The 26,095-nt window shown below is 49.1% G+C and overlaps 1 protein-coding gene across 1 annotated transcript; it reads right to left on the bottom strand.

The window, feature by feature from the left end:
• Positions 1–1,084: 1,084 nt before the first annotated feature.
• Positions 1,085–24,710, bottom strand: CLCNKB (chloride voltage-gated channel Kb; the record flags this gene model as incomplete). Its single annotated transcript, XM_082274187.1, has 19 exons — positions 24,585–24,710; positions 23,655–23,783; positions 21,418–21,546; positions 20,978–21,117; positions 20,459–20,536; positions 20,088–20,166; positions 19,718–19,843; positions 18,573–18,657; positions 14,907–15,008; positions 12,534–12,618; positions 12,239–12,412; positions 10,616–10,685; positions 10,380–10,490; positions 9,035–9,248; positions 6,348–6,481; positions 5,306–5,403; positions 1,969–2,052; positions 1,776–1,862; positions 1,085–1,123 (listed from the first exon to the last, which is right to left on the bottom strand). The coding sequence occupies exons 1-19, from the start codon at positions 24,688–24,690 to the stop codon at positions 1,085–1,087; spliced, it is 2,070 nt and encodes a 689-aa protein (XP_082130313.1). The 5' UTR covers positions 24,691–24,710.
• Positions 24,711–26,095: the final 1,385 nt, after the last annotated feature.

Below are 26,095 nucleotides of genomic sequence, written 5' to 3'. Positions count from 1 at the left end.
CCAATCTACTCATCCCCTCATCTCCCCATCTCCTCATCTCCTCATCATCTCCCCATCATCTCCTCATCTCCCATCTCCCAATCTACTCATCCCCTCATCTCCCCATCTCCCAATCTACTCATCTCCCCATCATCTCCTCATCTCCCCATCTCCAAATCTACTCATCTCCCCATCATCTCCCCATCTCCCAATCTACTCATCTCCCCATCATCTCCCCATCTCCCAATCTACTCATCTCCCCATCATCTCACAATCTACTCATCTCCCCATCATCTCCCCATCATCTCCCCATTTCCCAACCTACTCATCTCCCCATCATCTCCCCATCTCCCAATCTACTCATCTCCCCATCTCCTCATCTCCTCATCTCCCAATCTCCTCATCTCCCCATCTCCTCATCTCCCCATCTCCTCATCTCCCCATCTCCTCATCTCCCCATCTACTCATCTCCCCATCTACTCATCTCCCCATCTACTCATCTCCCCATCTCCTCATCTCCCCATCTACTCATCTCCCCATCATCTCCCCATCTCCTCATCTCCCCATCTCCTCATCTCCACATCTACTCATCTCCCCATCATCTCCCCATCTACTCATCTCCCCATCTCCTCATCTCCCCATCATCTCCCCATCTCCTCATCTCCACATCTCCTCATCTCCCCATCATCTCCCCATCTCCTCATCTCCACATCTACTCATCTCCCCATCATCTCCCCATCTCCCAATCTACTCATCTCCCCATCTACTCATCTCCCCATCTCCTCATCTCCTCATCTCCCTATCCCCTCATCTCCCCATCTCCTCATCTCCTCATCCCCTCATCTCCCCATCTCCCCATCTCCTCATCTCCTCATCGGTCCCATCACCCTAATGTCTATAACCCCTTCACAAAATGACGAGCGCCCCCCCCCCCCCCCGCTATATAAAGAGCGCACTTTCTGTGAGTCAGTTGATGCAAAATAATTATTTCCCCCTAAAATCCAGAATTGAAATGTATCATTCTTGTTATCGGTGATATTTAATGATTCCATATAAAGTATAAACACAAAATCTTCCTCCGGAGGGCGCGGAGCAGAGGGCGGAGTTATTTCGGGTTGGCGAGATCCTCGATGGCTTTTCTCATCTGAAACGGCAAATCAGATTATAAAGTAGGCGGGGTCACAGCCAGCGACTCTCCTCCCACGCCCCCTCCTCCCCTCCCTTCCCCTCCCCTCTTCCCCCCCCCTCTTCCCCCCTCCTCCCCCCTTCCCCTCCCCTCTTCCCCCCTCCTCCCCCCAGTGTGATGAACAAACTTTATTTCACATGAAAGGAACAACCTAGCAAGTTGAAGAATAAATTTTCCGCTTACAAAAGCCAGGCAGGGGCTCATCCTTTGTCCCAAACTGCCAATGTAGCTTTATTGTTCAGAGAAACACAAAGACCCGGCTGGGAACTTCTCTCCGACGCATTTCGCCTGAAGCCTGGTTTTAGGTAAAATGCGGGGGAGGAGCTTCCAGGCCGGGTTAATGTTTGCCAGGCCGGAAAGATAAAGCTACACTTGCAGTGGATTTTAATGGATTTCCTGTTTTTCGGATTTCCTGGTCTGTCGGTAAGTTTTGGGATTTTCGGAAGGAATACGGAGTGAGAACATTAACCCTCCATGCACAGAGAGTCCATGCTGGGAACTGAACCCCACGCCCCGGTGCTGCCAATCTACATCACTAACTCATTACAACAACAAATTGGGGGAATCTCTTAGTCAAGGGGAGGAAATCAGGAAGATTGTGGTGACGTACCTCCTTCCGGGTGACACAGCCCACCACTTTGCCGAATTCCGTGACAAAAGCATGCTGGAGGCTAAGCAGCTCGAAGAGGTGATGGGCCTGCGGGGGATGGGGAGGACATGTTACAGACTGGACAAAGAAGACATTTCCAGCAGGCTGGGTACAGAAGACATTTCCAGCAGGCTGGGTACAGCTGGGCTCTTACCTCATGTAGGGAAGTGCAGGAGGAGAGCTGGAAAGTCACCGGATCAATGGTGCACCCCTCACCCAGCGTGCTACCGCCAGAAACCTGAAAAATTACAACATGAGAAACGCGTGTCAGCAGAACATCACAGGAGAGCCCCCAGGGGGCGCTGTACATTCTTTAATCACTTCTGGATCGGATGGATTTCCCCCCTAATGACCAGCCAATTGTTTGCGATTTGGCACTGCATTACTTTAACTGACAATTGCGCGATCGTGCGACGCTGTACCTAAATAAAATAACCCCACCCCCACCATGGGCCACTCCATCCACAACGTACGCCTGCCCATACCATAACCCCACCGCCACCATGGGCCACTCCATCCACAACGTACACCTGCCCATACCATAACCCCACTGCCACCATGGGCCACTCCATCCACAACGTACACCTGCCCATACCATAACCCCACTGCCACCATGGGCCACTCCATCCACAACGTACACCTGCCCATAGCATAACCCAACCGCCACCATGGGCCACTTCATCCACAACGTACGCCTGCCCATACCATAACCCCACCGCCACCATGGCCCACTCCATCCTCAACATATGCCTACCCATAGCATAACCCCACCGCCACTATGGCCCACTCCATCCACAACGTATGCCTGCCCATACCATAACCCCTCCACCACCATGGGCCACTCCATCCACAACGTACGCCTGCCCATACCATAACCCCACCGCCACCATGGACCACTCCATTCACAACATACGCCTGCCCCTACCATAACCCCACCGCCACCATGGACCACTCCATTCACAACATACGCCTGCCCCTAGCATAACCCCACCGCCACCATGGGTCACTCTAACCACAAGATACGCCTGCTCATACCATAACCCCACCACCACCATGGGCCACTCCATCCATAACATACGCCTGCCCATACCTTAACCCCACCATGGGCCACACCATCCACAACCTACGCCTGCCCATACCATAACCCTACTGCCACCATGGGCCACTCCATCCATAATATACGCCTGTCCATACCATAATCCCACCGCGACCATGGGCCACTCCATCCATAACGTACGCCTGCCCATACCATAACCCCACCGCCACCATGGGCCACTCCATTCACAACGTATGCCTGCCCATACCATAACCCCACCCCCACCATGGGCCACTCCATTCACAACGTACTCCTGCCCATACCATAACCCCACCGCCACCATGGGCCACTCCAACCACAACGTACGCCTGCCCATACCATAACCCCACCCCCACCATGGGCCACTCCATCCATAACATACGCCTGCCCATACCATAACCCCACCACCACCATGGGCCACTCCATCCACAACGTACGCCTGCCCACACCATAACCCCACCCCACCATGGGCCACTCCATCCACAACGTATGCCTGCCCATACCATAACCCCACCGCCACCATGTGCCACTCCATCCATAACATACTCCTGTCCATACCATAACCCCACCGCCACTATGGGGCACTCCATCCACAACGTATGCCTGCCCGTACCATAACCCCACTGCCACCATGGGCCACTCCATCCACAACGTACGCCTGCCCATACCATAACCCCACCGCCACCATGGGCCACTCCATCCACAACGTATGCCTGTCCATACCATAACCCCACCCCCACCATGGGCCACTCCATCCACAACGTACGCCTGCCCATACCATAACCCCACCGCCACCATGGACCACTCCATTCACAACATACGCCTGCCCATACCATAACCCCACCGCCACCATGGACCACTCCATTCACAACATACGTCTGCCCCTACCATAACCCCACCGCCACCATGGGTCACTCCATCCACAAGATACGCCTGCTCATACCATAACCCCACCACCACCATGGGCCACTCCATCCATAACATACGCCTGCCCATACCTTAACCCCACCCCCACCATGGGCCACTCCATCCACAACGTACGCCTGCCCATACCATAACCCCACCGCCACCATGGGCCACTCCATCCATAATATACGCCTGTCCATACCAAAACCCCACCGCCACCATGGGCCACTCCATCCATAACATACTCCTGCCCATACCATAACCCCACCGCCGCCATGGGCCACTCCATTCACAATGCTGACATCAGCAAGCCACTCACTTACACAACGCCATACACGCTGTCTGCCATCTGCCCTGTACAGTGACAACCGGGATTCATCCGTTAAGAGAACACCTCTCCAAAGTGCCAGACGCCATCCAATGTGAGCATTTGCCCACTCAGGTCGGTTACGATGATGAACTGTAGTCAGGTGGAAACCCTGATGAGGACGATGAGCATGCAGATGAGCTTCCCTGAGACGGTTTCTGACAGTTTGTGCAGAAATTCTTTGGTTATGCAAACCGATTGTTGCAGCAGCTGTCCGGTTACAGCGGTCACTACATTGATGGGGGGGTACGCTGGTCACTACATTGATGGGGGGGGTACGCTGGTCACTACATTGATGGGGGGCATGCTGGCAGCATGCCCCGCATCAATGTAGTGACCAGCGTACCCCCCCATCAATGTAGTGACCAGGCCAGCATCCATCAATTTAGTGACCAGCGTACCCCCCCATCAATGTAGTGACCAGCGTACCCCCCCCATCAATGTGGTGACCAGCATGCCGTGTCCCCTTCAATGTAGAGACCAGAGAGACTTACCTAAGGTAGAAGAAGAAGAACACAGCCTGACACATCCATCCCACATGTTCAGTCTGCCCCGCAGCTAGTTCTCTTGACCGAGCGGTGAGCGCGGCACAGCGAACCAATCCCGTCATGAGTAGCGGCACAGCGAGCCAATCAGGTGTGCAGGCACGCGTGATTGGATAGCTGTGCAGCTGCTCACGGCGCCGCTGCTGCTCACCGCTCAGTCAGGAGAACTAGCTGCAGGCGCCCACGCTCTATCGTTCAGCTAATGAGTGCAATGTTTTCAGCGAGCGGGGTGGCAAGGACTTCGTCTGGGGTGGCAATTGCCACCCCAGCTAGCCCTCTGGCTCCGCCACTGATGTGAAGGGAGTGGGAGGATAGAAAAGGGGTGTGTCTGAATGCCTTCCAGCCACCAATTCCATATACCAGCCTGCCGGTGTCTTGTGCAACCAAAATGAAATCCCCCGTTTTGTAATTTGTGTATCTGCTAATAAAGCCGCAGCCAGTGCCGGGAGTGGGTCCCATAGAACTCTCTGATGTCACAGCAGATCACATGACTGTAGGCGCAGTTTGTTCAGCGGTATAAACGGGGGTTCGGGGCGCCGCACTGGCAATACGTTGGAGATTTTATAGCAGATTCAGACTGATGGTGGTACTCACTCACCTTGTGATCGGGGGTGGGGGGCTCCTGCGTGGAATCTTGCGTCTCCAGGAATCGGATCAGCTGAGAGCGTTTCACGGTCCCCGCCAGGACCCGGGACTCTGCGGAGAGGTCACACACTCAACTCTCATTCTCTTCAGATTTATATTTGTAACACAAACTAAAACTCTACACTGAAATCTTTATTCTATATTCCTACTGGCTTCCTTAGAGGATCATTGGGTCAAAGGGGGTGGGGGTCAATGCAGGTGCAGAGCTTGTCCATCAGTGCTGCCAACCTATCTACAAGTCAGCTTCCTCTATTCACCCATCCCCCCAGCATTCCCAGGGTAAGGGACAGTCTCTAAGGAGAATTCAGGAGATTCCATCACAGGAAATGGGACTTTATCACCCCCAGACAGAGGTCTCCTATTGCATCCCATGGTGATTCTAATAACATCCACTGCTCAGCCCTGAGGAAGGGGGAGGCCTTTCCCCTGAAACGCGTCGGATGTTACCGATGTTCCCAATGAAAAAAAGTTTCAAAAAGACCTCCAAGTGATATGCACCTTTGTACTTGCTGCTCCTCAATACCCCCCCCCCCCCCCCCAGGGTTTCTCTAAGTGAACCTGACATCAAACCATGAATAGGAAATTAGATTCTTAGAGAAAACAATTTAGTTCCAAAGAAAACTTCTCAGGAGGAATTCTATACTCAGCCGTATGCAAAGTCATGACTCCACCCCCCAGTACAGCGCCTTGAAAAAGTATTCACACCCCTTGAAATTTTCCACATTTTGTCGGAGCTTATACACCCCTGACAAATGTACGATACCTGAACCCCCAAATCCTTCACCTATTGTTCCACCCAAATGGCAAACCAATGCCAGGAATAAGGGCCTAAAGGGAGCACCTATATTCCATGCTGTTTAATAGTTCACCATCCACCCTACACTGGTCCTCCAACCACAGTATATCCGTATACAAACATGGAGCTTATACGCCCCTGACAAATGTACGATATCCTATCCCCCAAATCCCTCACCTATTGTGCCACCCTACCTTACCTGCGTTGTCCACCACTGGATACTCCATGTATTCAGATGATGTTACGACCTGGAGAACATCTTCGAAGCTTGCGTCCTTCGCCAAGACCTCAAGATCCGTCTTCATGAACTGCTGGGTGTTCACCTTGAAGGAGCTGGTGGGGCGGTAAAAACATCAGAATATGGGAGAGGACACAATGGTTACCCGGATGTAAGGTTCAATCAAAGCAACTCAACCACAGGCTATGAACCCTCCAAGTCAATATACCAGCAGTGAGATAATTCTACCTCTATTATAGAAACGTGCACATTGAATGGAAGACTTCTAACACATGCAGGATTGTTTAAAGGGGGTCACTCCACCCAAAGCTAAAATTTTATTGTTTTCCGGCTGCTGGAGAGTGAGACCACATAATGGCCTCTTCTTGGGTCCACGCACTTCATTATTATAAATGCCAACTGTCACCCATTGTGGCCTTATGTTCTGCCATTGCTCTGTCCTGGGCCATGTCCTGGGATCACAGCATCAACCTTTCCTGGCTTATGGCATATATGGAGCAACTTAAAGGGGCATTAATTGCAGGGATCAGGGCTGTAAGTAAGCATATGTAGAGGTGAGGCCTGGGGGCAACCTGTTATGTGGACACGATGGGTGGTCCCTGCCTGATAAAAGGTTGGGTCTGAGCGGTCTCAACCTGTAAAGTGGACATGATGGGTGGTCCTTGCCTATTAAAAGGCGGGGTCTGAGCAGTATTAACCTGTTATGTGGACACGATGGGTGGTCCTTGCCTAGTAAAAGGTTGGGTCTGAGCGGTATTAACCTGTAAAGTGCACATGATGGATGGTCCTTGCCTGGGAAAAGGTGGGGTCTGAGCGGTATTAACCTATAAAGTGGACATGATGGGTGGTCCTTGCCTATTAAAAGGCGGGGTCTGAGCAGTATTAACCTGTAAAGTGGACATGATGGGTGGTCCTTGCCTGGGAAAAGGTGGGGTCTGAGCGATATTAACCTGTAAAGTTGACATGATAAGTGGTCCTGGCCTTGGAAAAGGTGGGGTCTGAGCGGTATTAACCTATAAAGTGGGCATGATGGGTGGTCCTTGCCTCGGAAAAGGTGGGGTCTGAGCGGTATTAACCTATAAAGTGGGCATGATGGGTGGTCCTTGCCTCGGAAAAGGTGGGGTCTGAGCGATATTAACCTATAAAGTGGACATGATGGGTGGTCCTTGCCTCGGAAAAGGTGGGGTCTGAGCGGTATTAACCTGTAAAGTGGACATGATGGGTGGTCCTTGCCTCGGAAAAGGTGGGGCCTGAGCGGTATTAACCTGTAAAGTGGACATGATGGGTGGTCCTGGCCTTGGAAAAGGTGGGGTCTGAGCGATATTAACCTATAAAGTGGACACGATGGGTGGTCCTTGCCTCGGAAAAGGCGGGGTCTGAGCGGTATTAACCTGTAAAGTTGACATGATAAGTGGTCCTGGCCTTGGAAAAGGTGGGGTCTGAGCGGTATTAACCTGTAAAGTGGACACGATGGGTGGTCCTTGCCTATTAAAAGGCGGGGTCTGAGCAGTATTAACCTGTTATGTGGACACGATGGGTGGTCCTTGCCTAGTAAAAGGTTGGGTCTGAGCGGTATTAACCTGTAAAGTGCACATGATGGATGGTCCTTGCCTGGGAAAAGGTGGGGTCTGAGCGGTATTAACCTATAAAGTGGACATGATGGGTGGTCCTTGCCTATTAAAAGGCGGGGTCTGAGCAGTATTAACCTGTAAAGTGGACATGATGGGTGGTCCTTGCCTGGGAAAAGGTGGGGTCTGAGCGATATTAACCTATAAAGTGGACATGATGGGTGGTTCTTGCCTCGGAAAAGGCGGGGTCTGAGCGGTATTAACCTGTAAAGTTGACATGATAAGTGGTCCTGGCCTTGGAAAAGGTGGGGTCTGAGCGGTATTAACCTATAAAGTGGGCATGATGGGTGGTCCTTGCCTCGGAAAAGGTGGGGTCTGAGCGGTATTAACCTATAAAGTGGGCATGATGGGTGGTCCTTGCCTCGGAAAAGGTGGGGTCTGAGCGATATTAACCTATAAAGTGGACATGATGGGTGGTCCTTGCCTCGGAAAAGGTGGGGTCTGAGCGGTATTAACCTGTAAAGTTGACATGATAAGTGGTCCTGGCCTTGGAAAAGGTGGGGTCTGAGCGGTATTAACCTGTAAAGTGGACACGATGGGTGGTCCTTGCCTCGGAAAAGGCGGGGTCTGAGCGGTATTAACCTGTAAAGTTGACATGATAAGTGGTCCTGGCCTTGGAAAAGGTGGGGTCTGAGCGGTATTAACCTGTAAAGTGGACACGATGGGTGGTCCTTGCCTTGTAAAAGGTGGGGCCTGAGCGGTATCAATCTGGAGAGTGGGCATGATCTGGACACGTTCACCCCAAAAGTGGGTAGACAAAATGCTGACCATGGGCGGAGTTAACAGTGTCCCGGGATCTGGGGCCATACTGTTGGTTAGGATGCATTATAAGGGCTCCCACCATCCCTACTGAGATACATATATATTATTATCACGGAGATTGTAATATGATACATGGAAACACATGGAACTCCAAAGTGGGCGGGAAGAAAGTCAGATCTATGGCAGACACCAGGAGTGACTCCGCCCATACTGAATAAACCAAATCGTCAGCAGTATGCCGTTGATGGGTTCACTCACTTTATCTGGCGGCTGCGGATCCGGGGGAGGTACGGAAGTTTCTTCACAATAATGGTTCCATCGTAGAAGGACGGTTGGAATTTCTGGGAGATGGCATTGGCCACCAGAACCGAGAGGATCACCGGGAGGATATGCGCTATCTGACCGGTGGCTTCGGACGCAAGCAGCGCCGTAGAGAGGCTGTGCGTCACCGCTCCGGAGTAGGCCGCCGCCCCTGAAAATAATGGGGGTGAAAAGTCAGAGGACAGCACTAATTAAAGGAGAACTCCGTCTAAACATAAGCCTTTCTATTGTTTAAATACAGAGCTGTGTAGAGCTTCTAAGCAACAATACTACCCACTGTGCAAAGAGTCCTACAAGCATTGCTACCAACTGTGCCATAAACATCACTACCCACTGTGCCAAGGGTCCCACAAGCATTTCTACCCACTGTGCCAAGGGTCCCACAAGCATTCCTACCCACTGTGACAATGGTACTGCCAAACATTACTATTCACTGTGCCAAAGGTGCCATAAACATTACTACTCATTGTGCCAAGGGTCCCATAAACATTACTACCCACTGTTCTAAGGGTCCTACAAGCATTGCTATCCACTGTGGCAAGGGTGCCATATACATTACTACCCATTGTACCAAGGGTGCCATATACATTACTACCCATTGTACCAAGGGTGCCATGAACTTTACTATCCACTGTGCCAAGGGTCCTACAAGCATTACTATCCACCGTGTCGATGGTCCTATAAACATTACTACCCATTGTGCCAAGGGTCCCATAAACATTACTACCTACTGCACCAAGGATGCTATAGCCTATAACCATTACTGACCACTGTGCTGAGGGTCCTATAACAATTACTAACCACTGTGCTAAGGGTCCCATAAACATTACTACCTACTGCACCAAGGGTGCTATAACCATTACTGACCAATGTGCTGAGGGTCCTATAACAATTACTAACCACTGTGCTGAGGGTCCCATAACAATTACTACCCACTGTGCTAAGGGTCCCAAAACCACTGTGCCAAGTGTCCAGTAAGCATTACTATGCACTGTGCCAAGGGTCTTGTGCAGAACTGCTGCACTTCGCCTTCTCTATGGAGACATTATCCTATAAAGTGTTGTTAGCGTGCTGTTTATGCAGATATAGGTGCAACAACCATCCTCATATATCATACGGTAATGAATAGTTCTGCCATTAGGTGGCAGTATTTAATGCTTGTATAATGAATTGCTCCATCTAGTGGAACTGCATAGTTATGATGTCATTTCCTGTCAGCCATGTGTCCGGCACCAGACTGTCCTTTCTGCTGTAACTTCCCAGCAGCTGTCCATCTTCTCACCTGCCAATGCGTACCCCCCGGGGATGATGGGATTGACCACTCCGTTTGACGTGATGCCTCCTGGGAATATGAATGCTACAGTTTCCCCCACGAAGCGCCCGATAGCGGCCCCTGCGGATGATAAGTTACGAGTGTCAGTATCTGATTAGGGGGACACAGAGCAGCACAGAAAGTCCTCCGCAGAAGAAGACATGCGTTGTATTATTATTATCAGAGGGTTCAGATAGACGGCTCACCATAGATGAAGACTGGCATGAAGTACCCGGCGGGCATGGGCAGGGTGGTCGCCAATATAAACATCCAAAACTGGAAGAGAGAATAGAAAAAAACTGAGGATGGTCCAGGACTGTGATGTAATACGATGATGTCATTTGGTGGGGTCACTATATATAACCAGAGGTCACTTTGTCCTGCTTGTGGATCCGACTCCTCATTGGATGGATTTCCCAGATCTTATCACACCATTCATGGGCCTATTTATAATGCAGCGAGGGAAACATTCACCGTACATTCTCCGCAGGTCAATCCTCCAGGTCCGAGTGTTTGATTCCCCACTAGAGAATGTTTGATGAATGTCACATTCACAGCTTTATATTATAATGTTCCCCTTATATTATTATTTCCATTATTAGGTCTTTATTAAAGCCGATGTGACCTTGGATCTAGAAATGATCTTCATCTAAGTTCAAATCCATCGTTTTCATTTCACCATAAAAAGAATACAGAAATCTGATGGAATGTGAACCGAACTGGATCAGATCATGGCTCCACTTCACGCCAGATCCACACACTTAAAGGTGGAACCCATTTCTGAATGTGGACTGCATTCCTAAAGGTGGGACCCATTGCCGAACGTGGATTGTGCTTCTGAAGGTGGAACCCATTTCTTAATGTGGACTGCACTCCTAAAGGTGGAACCCATTCCTGAATGTGGACCTCTCCCCTGAAGGTGGAACCCATTTCTTAATGTGGACTGCACTCCTAAAGGTGGAACCCATTCCTGAATGTGGACCTCTCCCCTGAAGGTGGAACCCATTTCTGAATGTGGACTGCACTCCTAAAGGTGGAACCCATTGCTGAATGTGGACCCCACCCCTGAAGGTGGAACCCATTTCTGAATGTGAACTGCACCCCTGAAGGTGGAACCCATTGCTGAATGTGGACCTCTCCCCTGAAGGTGGAACCCATTTCTGAATGTGGACTGCACTCCTAAAGGTGGAACCCATTCCTGAATGTGGACCCCACCCCTGAAGGTGGAACCCATTGCTGAATGTGGTCTGCACTCCTAAAGGTGGAACCCATTCCTGAATGTGGACCCCACCCCTGAAGGTGGAACCCATTGCTGAATGTGGTCTGCACTCCTAAAGGTGGAACCCATTGCTGAATGTGGACCCCACCCCTAAAGGTGGAACCCATTGCTGAATGTGGTCTGCACTCCTAAAGGTGGAACCCATTCCTGAATGTGGACCTCTCCCCTGAAGGTGGAACCCATTTCTGAATGTGGACCCCACCCCTGAAGGTGGACCCATTGCAGAATGTGGATTGTGCCTCTGAAGGTGGAACCCATTTCTGAATGTGGACCTCTCCCCTGAAAGTGGAACCCATTTCTGAATGTGGACCCCACCCCTGAAGGTGGAACCCATTGCTGAACATGGACTGCACCCCTGAATGTGGAACCCATTGCTGAACATGGACTGCACCCCTAAAATGGAAGTGTTCCAGGAAAATACAAGACACACAGCCACCGGGGGGCGCTGCTTGTAAAGTGAAGTCTTGGAATTCATTTATAGTCGGAGAGCTGTGTCTGAATTTATTGCGGTGAATAATGTGGCGGATTCTCCTAATTTTGTGTCCTTTACCTTCATGACGATGAAGAACGCCAGCGTACCGAAGATGGTGAATTGGGGGTCCGCCCACTCCAGCCAGAGGTTGTTGGAGTCCACCCCCACGGGCCGCTCCACTGTGGCATTCTGGGAAATCGCCCACCATGTGCGGTTGTCGAAGAGCGAGACGAGGAGTTCCTTCATGGTCAGCTGGAGGACAAGAAGAAGAACTTCAGTTTCATGGTGGAGTCGGAGCGTTGGTGGACAATCCATCCATTGTATGTCCTTCCTCTATGGAAGAGTCTATAGGACAACCGGAAGCTGAACTCACCCGGGAGGCCAGGAACCGCCCCAAGAACTCCGGGAATGTGATGGTGGACACCAGTATGGCCACCAAGGCTGAGTACATGGGCTTCCTGAGAAGAGACGCTCACATATATCATTCCACCTCCAGGAAGATTCTCAATAAACAGAATAGACATCTGTGAAGCAATTTACCTGCCAGAGGACCTGTATTATTTTCCATGCAGACCTGAGATTTACACTGCTCCGCCTGACACCATATCCAGCCCCGTGACCTAACTTTTCTTTACTACAGTTATACAATACAGCTGGGTCACCTCTCCGCCCACCAGCTTATGATTGGCTAGTGAAGGAACAGCTCATCCCTCTGCTCAGCATGATCCTTAGCATACAGTACACCTGATTGGCTCCCAGACTTGCCCCTCCCTTTCCCAATCTGAGTGCTGCTGTTTAATTCGGACATTTAAAGGGTCAGTTCACCTTTATGAAAAAACTGCCCCTGCAGGTAAGATAAAACACTGTGCAGCTATAGGCCTGGGATATCTCCATACTTCCTGAAGACTGACTGGATAACTCCTAGAGGTGGCTTCATCCCATCCTGCCCTGGTGCTAGGAGACTCCCAGCTGTTACTGCCCTCCCCCACCCAGTGCCGGGACAAGGTCATCTACAGCCCAGGGCAAACATGCCAAAGTGTGCCCCCTCCCCAACAAAGTGTGCCCCCGCCCCAACAAAGTGTGCCCCCGCCCCAACAAAGTGTGCCCCCTCCCCAACAAAGTGCGCCCCCTTTCCAAGATGGATAATACTTCCTTCCCCCCTAACCATAAATCCCTCCTCCTCCCAGTACAAATGCAACCCCCGGCTGAAATCCACCCTCCTGGACAAATCTTTGCCCCACCTTACTCAAATCCTCTCTCTCTCCATATGCCCCAGCACAAATCCCCCCCCCCCCAAAATAAATAAAATCAAGCACTAATCTACATCCTTCCCCCCTAATCATCAATCCCCCCTCCTCCCAGAACAAATCCATTCCCCTGCTGAAATCTACCCTCCTGGACAAATCTTTGCCCCCCCCCCCCAACTCAAATCCTCTCTCTCCCCATATACCCGAGCAAAAATCCTCCCTTTATATCCTTCCCCCTAACCATAAATCTCCCCTCCTCCCAGTACAAATCAACCCTCTGCTGAAATCCTTCTTCCTGGAAAAATGTTTGCCCCCCCTCCTCCAGTTCAAATCTTCTCTCTCCCCAAAAAAAAAAAAAAAAAAACTAGAACAAATCCTCTACCCCTGAAATTTCAGCACCAATTCTCCCTGATCATCCCTACTAGCATAAATCCCCCCCCCCCCCCAAAAAAAAAATAAAATCTGATGTTAGCACAAATCCCTTCCCCCCTACCATATTACCACAACCCTCCCAAAATCATCACTCCTGGCATAAATCCTCTTCACCCACCTCCACTCCTAGCACACCTCCCCAAATTTCCCCTCCTAGAAACAAAGCTTACCTCCTGGCACTGGCACTTCCCCCCCCCCTCAAATTTCCCCTCCATACACAAATTCCCTCCCCCCAATCTGCTTGTAGCCCCCCCCCCCATACCTCATGATACCACAGTGTCCAGGGCAGCCGCCCCTCCTACCCCACCCCTTGTCCTGGTCCTGCCTCCACTATCACAGAAGTGAGTTCCCAATTGCTGAGCTCAGGGGAGGGAGGGAGAGACAAAGGATTCCCCAAGCACTATGGATGAAGAGACAGAACAGCAGTAGTTATCCGCTTTCCCTGTCAGGAATCACAGAAAGAGCGCCCTCCTGTGGGGTAGAGGTGAACAGGAACAGCTAGGAGTGTCTTAGCCACAATGCAGGATGGGATGATGCCATCTCTGGGAGTTTTTCTGTCAGCCTTCAGGAGGTAAGTAAACGGCCAATAGCACCAATAGCACCTATAGCAAGGACATTATTCAACTTTGGTCAATGCTGCACAGTTTGTTTTTATCCCCCCCCCCCCCTTCCCTGTCTAGGAGGGTTTTTCGGTAAGGTGACTTGACCCTTTGTTGTATTTCACATCTATTTAACAATGTTTCTTTTGATGGAAATAGAGCTGCACTGATTGGTTCCCGGAGTTCAGTTGTATCACAATGACTCCTATATACAAATCCTCTAAAGCCATCTGTTGTCACCTTGGACTCCCTAAATTCTGGTGAACTACAAGTGCAAGCATGGCCTGCCAGGCAGATACATGAGGCTCTATCAGAGTGGAGGATCTGCACAGACATGTGATATAAAGTGATAATACATGGCCAGATTTGCCCTGCCCCCTGAAGCTGTGCTGCCCTAGGCTACCGCCTGTCTTGTCCTCCCACAGGGAGGGGCTGATCTCAGGATTGGGAGATAAAACCGGCACTTACTCCGATGCCAACAGCCTGGAGGTGAAATAATTCCGCCTGACGTAGCCAAGGAGAAAGCGCTGGCAGAAGAGGTAGGCGCAGCTCACGGTCCCACAGATCACCCTGTAAACGACAAGAGATGGTTTCAGGAAGACATGACCAGGAATGACACCAAACATGATGTGCCTGCATTGCATAGAGAAGCACAGAGACTCATTGATAACATCACTGGGTCTAAAATAAGGAATATAATGAAAGTAGAAAGGTTTTTTTTTTTTTTTTAATCAATATTATGTCAATTGGGGGGGGGGACAGAGGAAAGTGACATGTAAACAGATTAAACGTCACCTTTAGTACCTCTGACACATTGCTGGTATAATACCCAGCCTAAAATAATAATATTAACCCTGCCCCAAGAAAGTTCCACCCAATGCGTTTTGTCAGCAACACCTGACGTCATTGGGGACGTTGCTGATGAAATGCGTTGGTCCGGACCTTCCAGGACACGTAATTTCTGGTTCGTGGAATGCAAACTGGCATTTTGTGACCTATCTATATGCCTGTTTTATGTCTTAATGATGTAAGTGTAATTTTATTTGTTTCTTAACAAAAATTGAACATACTTCATCATGAGAGATTCCTTTACACCTCCCCCTTGTGAATGAGGTATATACAGGATCTCTTAAAGGCACAGGAGCACCTTACAAGAGATGATTGGTAGAATCAGAGGGTTAGGACTCCATTGGTTGGCTGAGTATATTTTGTATATCTGGTGACATACTTACCTCAGGTGAGTTTGACCATCTTTGGAGAAAAAAGGTGATTTATTTCTGGTGAGTGTGGAGTGTTACTATCTGGGAGAAGAGGAGGAGCATCGCTTGTTGTTTTGGGTGCCGTTATTATTACAAGACCTATTAATGGCCTCACCCTCCCACCTCCTGCCACCATTACAAGACCTATTGATGGCCTCACCCTCCCATCTGCTGCCGCCATTACAAGACCTATTGATGGCCTCACCCTCCCATCTCCTGCCGCCATTACAAGACCTATTAATGGCCTCACCCTCCCATCTCCTGCCGCCATTACAAGACTTATTGATGGCCTCACCCTCCCATCTCCTGCCACCATTACAAGACCTATTAATGGCCTCACCCTCCCATCTCCTGCCGCCATTACAAGACCTATTGATGGCCTCACCCTCCCATCTCCTGCCGCCATTACAAGACCTATTGATGGCCTCACTCTCCCATCTCCTGCCACCATTACAAGACCTATTGATGGCCTCACTCTCCCATCTCCTGCCACTATTACAAGACCTATTGATGGCCTCACCCTCCCATCTCCTGCCGCCATTACAAGACCTATTGATGGCCTCACTCTCCCATCTCCTGCCACTATTACAAGACCTATTGATGGCCTCACGCTCCCATCTCCTGCCGCCATTACAAGACCTATTGATGGCCTCACTCTCCCATCTCCTGCCACTATTACAAGACCTATTGATGGCCTCACCCTCCCATCTCCTGCCGCCATTACAAGACCTATTGATGGCCTCACCCTCCCATCTCCTGCCGCCATTACAAGACCTATTGATGGCCTCACTCTCCCATCTCCTGCCACCATTACAAGACCTATTGATGGCCTCACTCTCCCATCTTCTGCCACTATTACAAGACCTATTGATGGCCTCACCCTCCCATCTCCTGCCGCCATTACAAGACCTATTGATGGCCTCACCCTCCCACCTCCTGCCACCATTACAAGACCTATTAATGGCCTCACCCTCCCATCTCCTGCCGCCATTACAAGACTTATTGATGGCCTCACCCTCCCATCTCCTGCCACCATTACAAGACCTATTAATGGCCTCACCCTCCCATCTCCTGCCGCCATTACAAGACCTATTGATGGCCTCACCCTCCCATCTCCTGCCGCCATTACAAGACCTATTGATGGCCTCACTCTCCCATCTCCTGCCACCATTACAAGACCTATTGATGGCCTCACCCTCCCATCTTCTGCCACTATTACAAGACCTATTGATGGCCTCACTCTCCCATCTCCTGCCACTATTACAAGACCTATTGATGGCCTCACCCTCCCATCTCCTGCCGCCATTACAAGACCTATTGATGGCCTCACTCTCCCATCTCCTGCCACTATTACAAGACCTATTGATGGCCTCACCCTCCCATCTCCTGCCGCCATTACAAGACCTATTGATAGCCTCACCCTCCCATCTCCTGCCACCATTACAAGACCTATTGATGGCCTCATCCTCCCATCTCCTGCCACCATTACAAGACCTATTGATGGCCTCACCCTCCCACCTCCTGCCACCATTACAAGACCTATTGATGGCCTCACCCTCCCATCTCCTGCCACCATTACAAGACCTATTGATAGCGTCACCCTCTCACCTCCTGCCACCATTACAAGACCTATTGATGGCCTCACCCTTCCATCTCCTGCCACCATTACAAGACCTATTGATGGCCTCACCCTCCCACCTCCTGCCACCATTACAAGACCTATTGGTGGCATCACTCTCCCATCTCCTGCCACCATTACAAGACCTATTGATGGCGTCACCCTCCCATCTCCTGCCACCATTACAAGATCTATTGATGGCGTCACCCTCCCATCTCCTGCCACCATTACAAGACCTATTGATGGCCTCACCCTCCCATCTCCTGCCACCATTACAAGACCTATTGATAGCGTCGCCCTCCCACCTCCTGCCACCATTACAAGACCTATTGGTGGCATCACTATCCCATCTCCTGCCACCATTACAAGACCTATTGATGGCGTCACCCTCCCATCTCCTGCCACCATTACAAGACCTATTGATAGAGTCACCCTCCCACCTCCTGCCACCATTACAAGACCTATTGGTGGCATCACTCTCCCACCTCCTGCCACCATTATAAGACCTATTGATAGCGTCAACCTCCCACCTCCATCCACCATTACAAGACCTATTGGTGGCATCACTCTCCCACCTCCTGCCGCAATTACAAGACCTATTGATGGTGTCACCCTTCCACCTCCTGCCACCATTACAAAACCTATTGATGGCCTCACCCTCCCACCTCCTGCGACCAATATAAGACCTATTGGTGGCATTAACCCCCCTCCACCTCCTGCCACCATTACAAGACCTATTGATGGCCCCATCCTCCCACCTCCTGCCACCATTACAAGACCTATAGATGGCGTCACCCTCCCAACTCCTGCCACCATTACAAGGTCTATTGATGGTGTCAACCCCCCCCCCCCCCCACACACACACCTCCTGCCTTCATTACATGACCTTTTGATGGCGTCACCCTACCCAATGGATTGGTCTCATTTTTAAAGGCTCCAAAACTGAAATCAGTTGTGATGATTTTGTATGAGAATTATCTGGCAATGCTGAAAGTTCCTTTTTCAGATAATTTGACCCATGATAAGATCTACACATGCTGATTACTTATTGGACCTTGTGGGTTATAGTGGTGCTATATGTGGTGTCACAGTCACAATTTCTGCAATGTCAGATACAATCTTCGTGGCCTTTTCCCGGTAATTAATCTCCCGGCAGTCTGACCGATTCCACTGATTCAAAGAATACGGGATTGTGTCAGCGAGACTCCAGCGCTGAGATCACACAGATAGACTTTCCTGACCGCTGACCACACTCACCCCAAAATCCCATAGAAGAACATCTCTGGGAGGTCAAAGGGAAATGTGATCTGGAAGTTCGTCTTGAAGATGGCCAATATTGTCTCTGCAGATGACACGAGGGGTTAATCTTATATTTCTGATCATTTTCAATACTCTGATTAGTTTGTTTCCTCTCCGTGTATACTGATACCAACAAACCCCTCATCGTACCCTCTTCTCCAACTACCAACCCATCTCCTGTACCATCTACTCCGACTACCAACCCATCTCCTGTACCATCTACTCCGACTACCAACCCATCTCCTGTACCATCTACTCCGACCTCCAACCCATGTCCTGTACCATCTACTCCGACCTCCAACCCATCTCCTGTACCATCTACTCCGACCTCCAACCCATGTCCTGTACCATCTACTCAGACTACCAACCTATCTCCTGTACTATCTACTCCGACTACCAACCTATCTCCTGTACCATCTACTACTACCAACCCATCTCCTGTACCATCTACTCCGACCTCCAACCCATGTCCTGTACCATCTACTCCGACCTCCAACCCATCTCCTGTACCATCTACTCCGACCTCCAACCCATGTCCTGTACCATCTACTCCGACTACCAACCCATCGCCTGTACCATCTACTCCGACTACCAACCTATCTCCTGTACCATCTACTCCGACTACCAACCCATCTCCTGTACCATCTACTCCGACTACCAACCCATGTCCTGTACCATCTACTCCGACAACCAACCCATGTCCTGTACCATCTACTCCGACCTCCAACCCATCTCCTGTACCATCTACTCCGACCTCCAACCCATGTCCTGTACCCAGGGGTGGACTGACAACTCATGGGGCCCCCGGGCAATCAGAGATCATGGGGCCCCCTGTGTCCACACTCAAGCCACACAAAGCCCCACCTACAAATTGCAGCTCAGCCACATAGAGTGGGCATTTAAATATCTACCACAGCATAGCCTGCATGGAAGTTCCTGGCTTCTCTCTGTAGTGTGTAGCCTCTCATGGGGCCCCCTACTGACCCTGGGCCCTCGGGCAGTGCCCTGATCCCCGAATGGTCAGTCCGCCCCTGCCTGTACCCTCTACTCCCACTCTGCACTCTATTACCAACCCATGTCCTGTACACTCTACTCCACATTACCCTGTTCACTGTTGAAGACAGCCAAAAGTCGGAACATAAAAGCCCCACAGGTCGCAGCGAAGAACCCACGCCAATAATTTCTGACAGCAAAATGCGATGACATGACCTCCACGCTGAACAGCACGCCTGCAACGAGAGCCAAGGTGAGCACAGCAATGCAACAGGTAACATCGTGTCTTCTTCTGGATGAACCAAATAAAGATTCACATGCAGGAAAGAGGATGTTCTTCATTGTTCAAATATTTACTGAAACTAATTTTTACCCAAATCAAACAATAAAATATATTTCGTATTTATTTGATAAGTTGAACATTTTTAGTAACTTAGGCTAAAATAACTCAAGAATGCATTTCAAAGATCTTCTCCCTACCGCTTATCGGAGCTCCAAATACCGCAGAGACGCCCACCGCCGCAGCCGCCACCAACATCTCATGCTCCTTACTTTTATTCTGCAATGAGAAGATTGTATGTACTGCGCCACTGCATCAGACAAACGCTTTTATTTATTGCATGCACAGTGATGACGTTTCAATCTTTTTATGGATACATTTATTACTGTTTTGTGTCATTTTTATGTGTTTATTATATTTAGGGCAGTATGTCTCCTGTGTAAGGTACAGAAAGTCAAAGGCCAAAGCAATAGTGTCCTCTGCTGGTCCAGTGAGGTATTACATGGCACAGATGGTTCTATATAAACCTACAAAAAAATCTAATGACAGACAGGTGATCAGGTGCCTCTACCTCATAATCTCCAGTGACCGAGGACCTCATTCGACCCAGGTACGCTGCAATCATGCTGGACAGATGGACAAAGGGACCCTGTAAAGTAGAGACACGGGTACTTATATAGCTCTGACATATACTGCAGTGCTGTACAGAGATCACTGAGCCAATCACATCAGTTTCTGTACCAGAGGAGCTTACACTCTAATGCCCCCTCCCCCACAGCCACATCAGTCTCTGTACCAGAGGAGCTTACACTCTAATGTCCCCTCCCCCACAGTCACATCAGTCTCTGTACCAGAGGAGCTTACACTCTAATGTCCCCCCCCCCCAGAGGAGCTTACCCTCCCCCACAGTCACATCAGTCTCTGTACCAGAGGAGCTTACACTCTAATGTCCCCTCCCCCACAGTCACACACTATTATTATACATGTATATAGCTCTGACATATACAGCAGCGCTGTACAGAGATCACTGAGTGCTGTATTAGTATTATTCATCCTCTGGGTTGCTGATGATTATTTTGGCATTACTCACCACTTTGCCCAGGAACATGGTGCTGCCCGCGGAGAGGGTGCAGGTCAGACCCACCACCTTGGCTCCAAAGTTCTTTATGGTCAGATACTCCTCCAGGATGACGCCGGTGAGGATGGTCTTCAGTTCTGGGATTCCAGAGCCTGCGCATACAGAAAGGTGATATGAGGTAGCAGCACCCCACTTATTATACCCCGACTCCATAAATCTTCCCCGACATTCAACCTGGAAATCTGTGATACTTCTATCATTTCCATCTACCAGCACCTCCTCCATTTACCACTGGAGTGACCCTCTTATACTCTCAGAAAGGACATATTACCCCTAAAGTGACCCATTTTACCCCAGAGAGAGAATCTTACCCCTGAAGTGACCCCTTTTACCCCAAAGAGAGAATCTTACCCCCGGAGTGACCCACTTATACCCCAAAGAGGACATCTTACCCCCGGAGTGAGGAGTAATACTCTGAGCGAATCCAGTGGAGAAAGACACCAAGGCGATGGGGTAGACAACCCAGGAGAGATAGCGGAGCAGCATGTGTCCCCCCAATTCTTGCTGCAGCCAGCGGTGAGCTGATGAAGAATCAGAGAGAATCAGAACCCAGCCCTGCAATCACACATCTAATACAGGATGGGGGGAGGGGGTGATCGGTACCTGTAGGGGGGTTCAGTACAAACACAACTGAATATATAGACCTATTAACAAATCCCACCATCTTAAGTACCCCAGGCCCACCATATAAAAGACCCATATCCCACCATACAGTATACAGCACCCCAGACCCACCACATGGACCCAAGATGTACCATACAGAGGACCGTCACAGAACACTCACAGACCCACTATATACAGGGCTGAAGATACACCATATAGATGACTCCAGATCCACCATATACAGGACCCAACACCCACCATATAGAAGACCCAAGATGTACCATATAAAGCACTCATACCCACCATATAGAGGACCCAAGATACATCATATAGAGCAGTGGTCCTCAACCCTGGCCTACAGGGCCCACTAACAGGCCAGGTTTGCAAGATAACTGAAATACATACCAGGTGATATCATTTGCTGCTCAGTGATTGCAGTATTCTAGTCTGCATCTCCCCAAGGTAATACTTAAAATCTGGCCTGTTAGTGGGCCCTGAGGACCGGAGTTGAGGACCACTGATATAGAGCACCCATACCCACCATATAGAGGACCCTTAATACATCATATAGAGCACCCATACCCACCATATAGGGGGACCCAATATACATCATATAGAGCACCCATACCCACCATATAGGGGACCCAAGATGTACCATATAGAGCACCCATACCCACCATATAGAGGACCCAAGATGTACCATATAGAGCACCCATACCCACCATATGGGGGACCTAAGATACATCATATAGAGCATCCATACCCACCATATAGAGGACCCAAGATACATCATATTGAGCACCCATACCCACCGTAACAGAGGACCCAAAATACATCATATAGAGAACCCTTACCCACCATATAGGGGATCCAAGATATACCATATAGAGCACCCATACCCACCATATAGGTGACCCAAGATGTACCATATAGAGCACCCATACCCACCATATAGGTGATCCAAGATATACCATATAGAGCACCCATGCCCGCCATATAGAGGACCCAAAATACATCATAAAGAGCACCCATACCCGCCATATAGGGGACCTAAAATACATCATATAGAGAACCCTTACCCACCAAATAGAGGACCCAAGATACATAATATAGAGCACCTATACCCACCACATATTATGTGGGGGACCCAAAACCCACCATATACAGGGCACAGGACACACCATGTAGATTACTTCTACCAAAAACTCACCATATAGAGGACCAAAAACACACCATACAGTATAGAGGACCAGGCCCACCATATAGAGGACACCTGACGCACCATATACAGTAGAAGACCCAAGACACAATATATAGATGACCCTACACCCACTAAATAGGGGACTCAAAACACACTATTTAGTTGACCTTGAACCCACAACATAGAGGACTTCAACAAAGCATATAGAAGACCCTGGATCTGCCACATAAAGACCACTAAACACTATATAGAGGACCCCACGCCCATAATGTAGAGGACCCCAGACCCACCACATACAGGACCCAAGAGACACCATATAAAGGACGTCAAACCAACCACATAGAGGTCAAACAACAAAAGCATATAGAAGACCCTGGACCGACCGCATAAAGAACAATAAACACTAAATAAAGGACCCCACGCCCATATTATAGAGGACCCCAGACAAACCACATACAGGACCCAAGACTCAACATATAGAGGTGCATGGACCCATCATATAGAAAATTCACTCGCCCCATTTGGAGGACCTCAGATCTACAATATATAGGAACCTGGACCAGCAAATAAAAGACCCCCATGTGGACTCCAGAGGCCACACAAATATAGAGATTTTGATTGGTCATGACCCTTGTATTAATGAGGGATTCATTGTCATATAAAGGCCAGATCCCGTTCTAATGACGGGAAGTGTGAGGTACATTGTATAGAGACACACAATGAGAAGATGGTGGAAGGGCTTTTCAATGATGGGACCATGAAATGATAATAAATAACTTTAATTCTAATATATAAACTCGGGGCCAACCACACGAAATCCTCTACCATTCAGCATCCTGGAGACGGTGAAGTCCATGGTGAAGCTGATGAGGGCCATGATGACCCCCAGTGCGAAGAGGAAGTACCAGTCATCTCCAACGCGGAAGAGGAACCCTTTGATGGCCATCAAGCAGGCTGCAGGAGATGGAGAGGGATGGTTAGTGCTCAGGGAAAACAGTTCTGTTTTTATATCTACAGGAAAGAAGCAGTTTGATAAACATGGAGGTTTTATTACACCATGACCATGGGCTTCTGTAAGTAGGGGCAGGGGGGGGGGGCTAATGCCCCCCCCTGGAATCTCATCTTCCCCTTTAAAGTGGTTCTTAAGCCACTTTATACCATCCCGTCTGGTCTGTTTATTAATCCTGTGTGCCCCTGTGTGTCTGTGTTTTCAAAAAACAAGGCGTTCTTTACCGGTTTTCAGAGCGCCGATCGCCGCTCACGTGACCCTTCAGCTTTCTCCTCTCCCTGTCTGACAGCTGGCTGCAGCGGGTGGGGCCAAGGATTCCTCGCTGTAGTCAGTCGGGAGGGGAGGAGGAGGAGTTAACAAATGCTTTAAAAATAAATGCTGCCATTTGCCGATCGCCGCTCACGTGACCCTTCGGCTCTCTCCTCTCCCTGTCTGACAGCTGCCTGCAGCGGGTGGGGCCAAGGATTCCTCGCTGTAGTCAGTTGGGAGGGGAGGAGGAGGAGTTAACAAATGCTTTAAAAATAAATGCTGCCGTTTGCCCTTTAAAAATAAAAACTCAAAATAAGTATAATGACTAAGCCCCTCCCCTTCATGACATTGTTGAAAAGGGGCGGAGCATGGGTGACCTTAAAATGATCCCCCCTCCCCACCTGAAAAAAGTTCTGCGGACGCCCATGACCACGACACTGGAGCTTCATGATTAAGTTTTCATAGATGGAATATTTCTGTTCCACGTTCCTCCTCACCTTTCATAATGCGCCGGGTTTTGGGCCACGGCCGGAAGACGTCTTTCCGCACCATCAATCGTTCTTCCTCCCCCTGCTCAATGGTGGATTGATCTGTGGCCCCCATCCTTCGGGTCCACTACCTCCCTGCTGAGGAAAGAATACATATCCAAATGGCAGAGAAAAGCACAAGGTCAATAGAGAGAAACACTAAATGAAGACAACTTAAAGGAGAACGCTACCGAGAACAGACTGCCAGCGCTGTCCTCGCCATTGAAAAATGCTAGCTTTCTGGCTGTCATCCTGATGCCATGCAGCAGCTATACGGCAACAGAAAAAGTCCAAAATATATTCATTACCAAAGACATTACAAGTTATAATTATACGAGCTGTAATATAAAATAATAATAATAATAATTAAAAAAAAAATTATATATATATATATATATATTCATTATCTCACATAAGTAAGTACACCCCTCACATTTTTGCAAATATTTTATTCTATCTTTTCATGTGACAACACTGAAGAAATGAGACTTTGCTACAATGTAAAGTAGTGAGTGTACAGCTTGTATAACAGTGTTATGACTAAGGCATTATAGGCTGAAACCCGTCAACTGATCTTATCAGCAGTTGTGTTCTGTAGTTCCTGAATAAAGATGAAGATTTTTTAAGAGCGACTCCCGGTGTGCAGATCATCTTTCTACATATGTAAACGTCTGTGGATGGGGCAACCCTCCCCTGTAACTCTAAACTGGTAACCTGTAGAAACTTTTAAAACTTCGCCTATGGAGATTATTAAGTACCAAAGTTTGTCGTCATTCCACGAGTGTGCGCAATTTTGAAGCGTGACATGTTGGGTATCTTTTTACTCGGCGTAACATTTATCTTTCAAATTTAAAAAAAAAATGGGCTAACTTTACTGTTTTCTTATTTTTTTATTCAAAAATGTTTTTTCTTTTTTTCCAAAAAAAATTGCATTTGTAAGACAGCTGCGCAAATAGGGTGTGACATAAAGTATTGCAACAATCTCCATTTTATTTTTCTAGGGTCTCTGCTAAAAAAAAAACAAATATATATATGTATAATGTTTGGGGGTTCTAAGTAATTTTCTAGCAAAAAATACTGATTTTAACTTGTAAACAGCAAATGTCAGAAATAGGCCCGGTCCTTAAATGGTTAACTTTTAGTTTTACAAATTGTGAATGGAAAGAGGTGGTGGGTGTGGCCTTTCCCAATCACTGACAGGTTACTTATCCAATCAGGAATCAATGAGCCCACTCAAGGTGGGAAAAGGCTGCCATTGCCACTGTCAGCCAGCAGGGGGAGACATGAGACTTGGTGAGGTATCAGATCCAATCTCTGTGTATATATAAATATATGTCATGTGTTATGGGGTGAATGCGCCTCATAATTCAGGATTTACAGGGAGGAACGAGGAGCGGACGCACTTTTACAGCTCGCTGAGTTTTCACCAAAACACACATCTGCTATTTACAGTGCCTTGAAAAAGTATTCACACCCCTTGA

The sequence above is a fragment of the Pelophylax lessonae genome, assembly GCF_965119305.1.
Source record: "Pelophylax lessonae genome assembly, chromosome: 12".
NCBI classification, from domain to species: domain Eukaryota; kingdom Metazoa; phylum Chordata; class Amphibia; order Anura; family Ranidae; genus Pelophylax; species Pelophylax lessonae.
The sequence above is the reverse complement of the archived record's forward strand: the minus strand, read 5'-3'. Positions and strand labels throughout refer to the sequence as shown.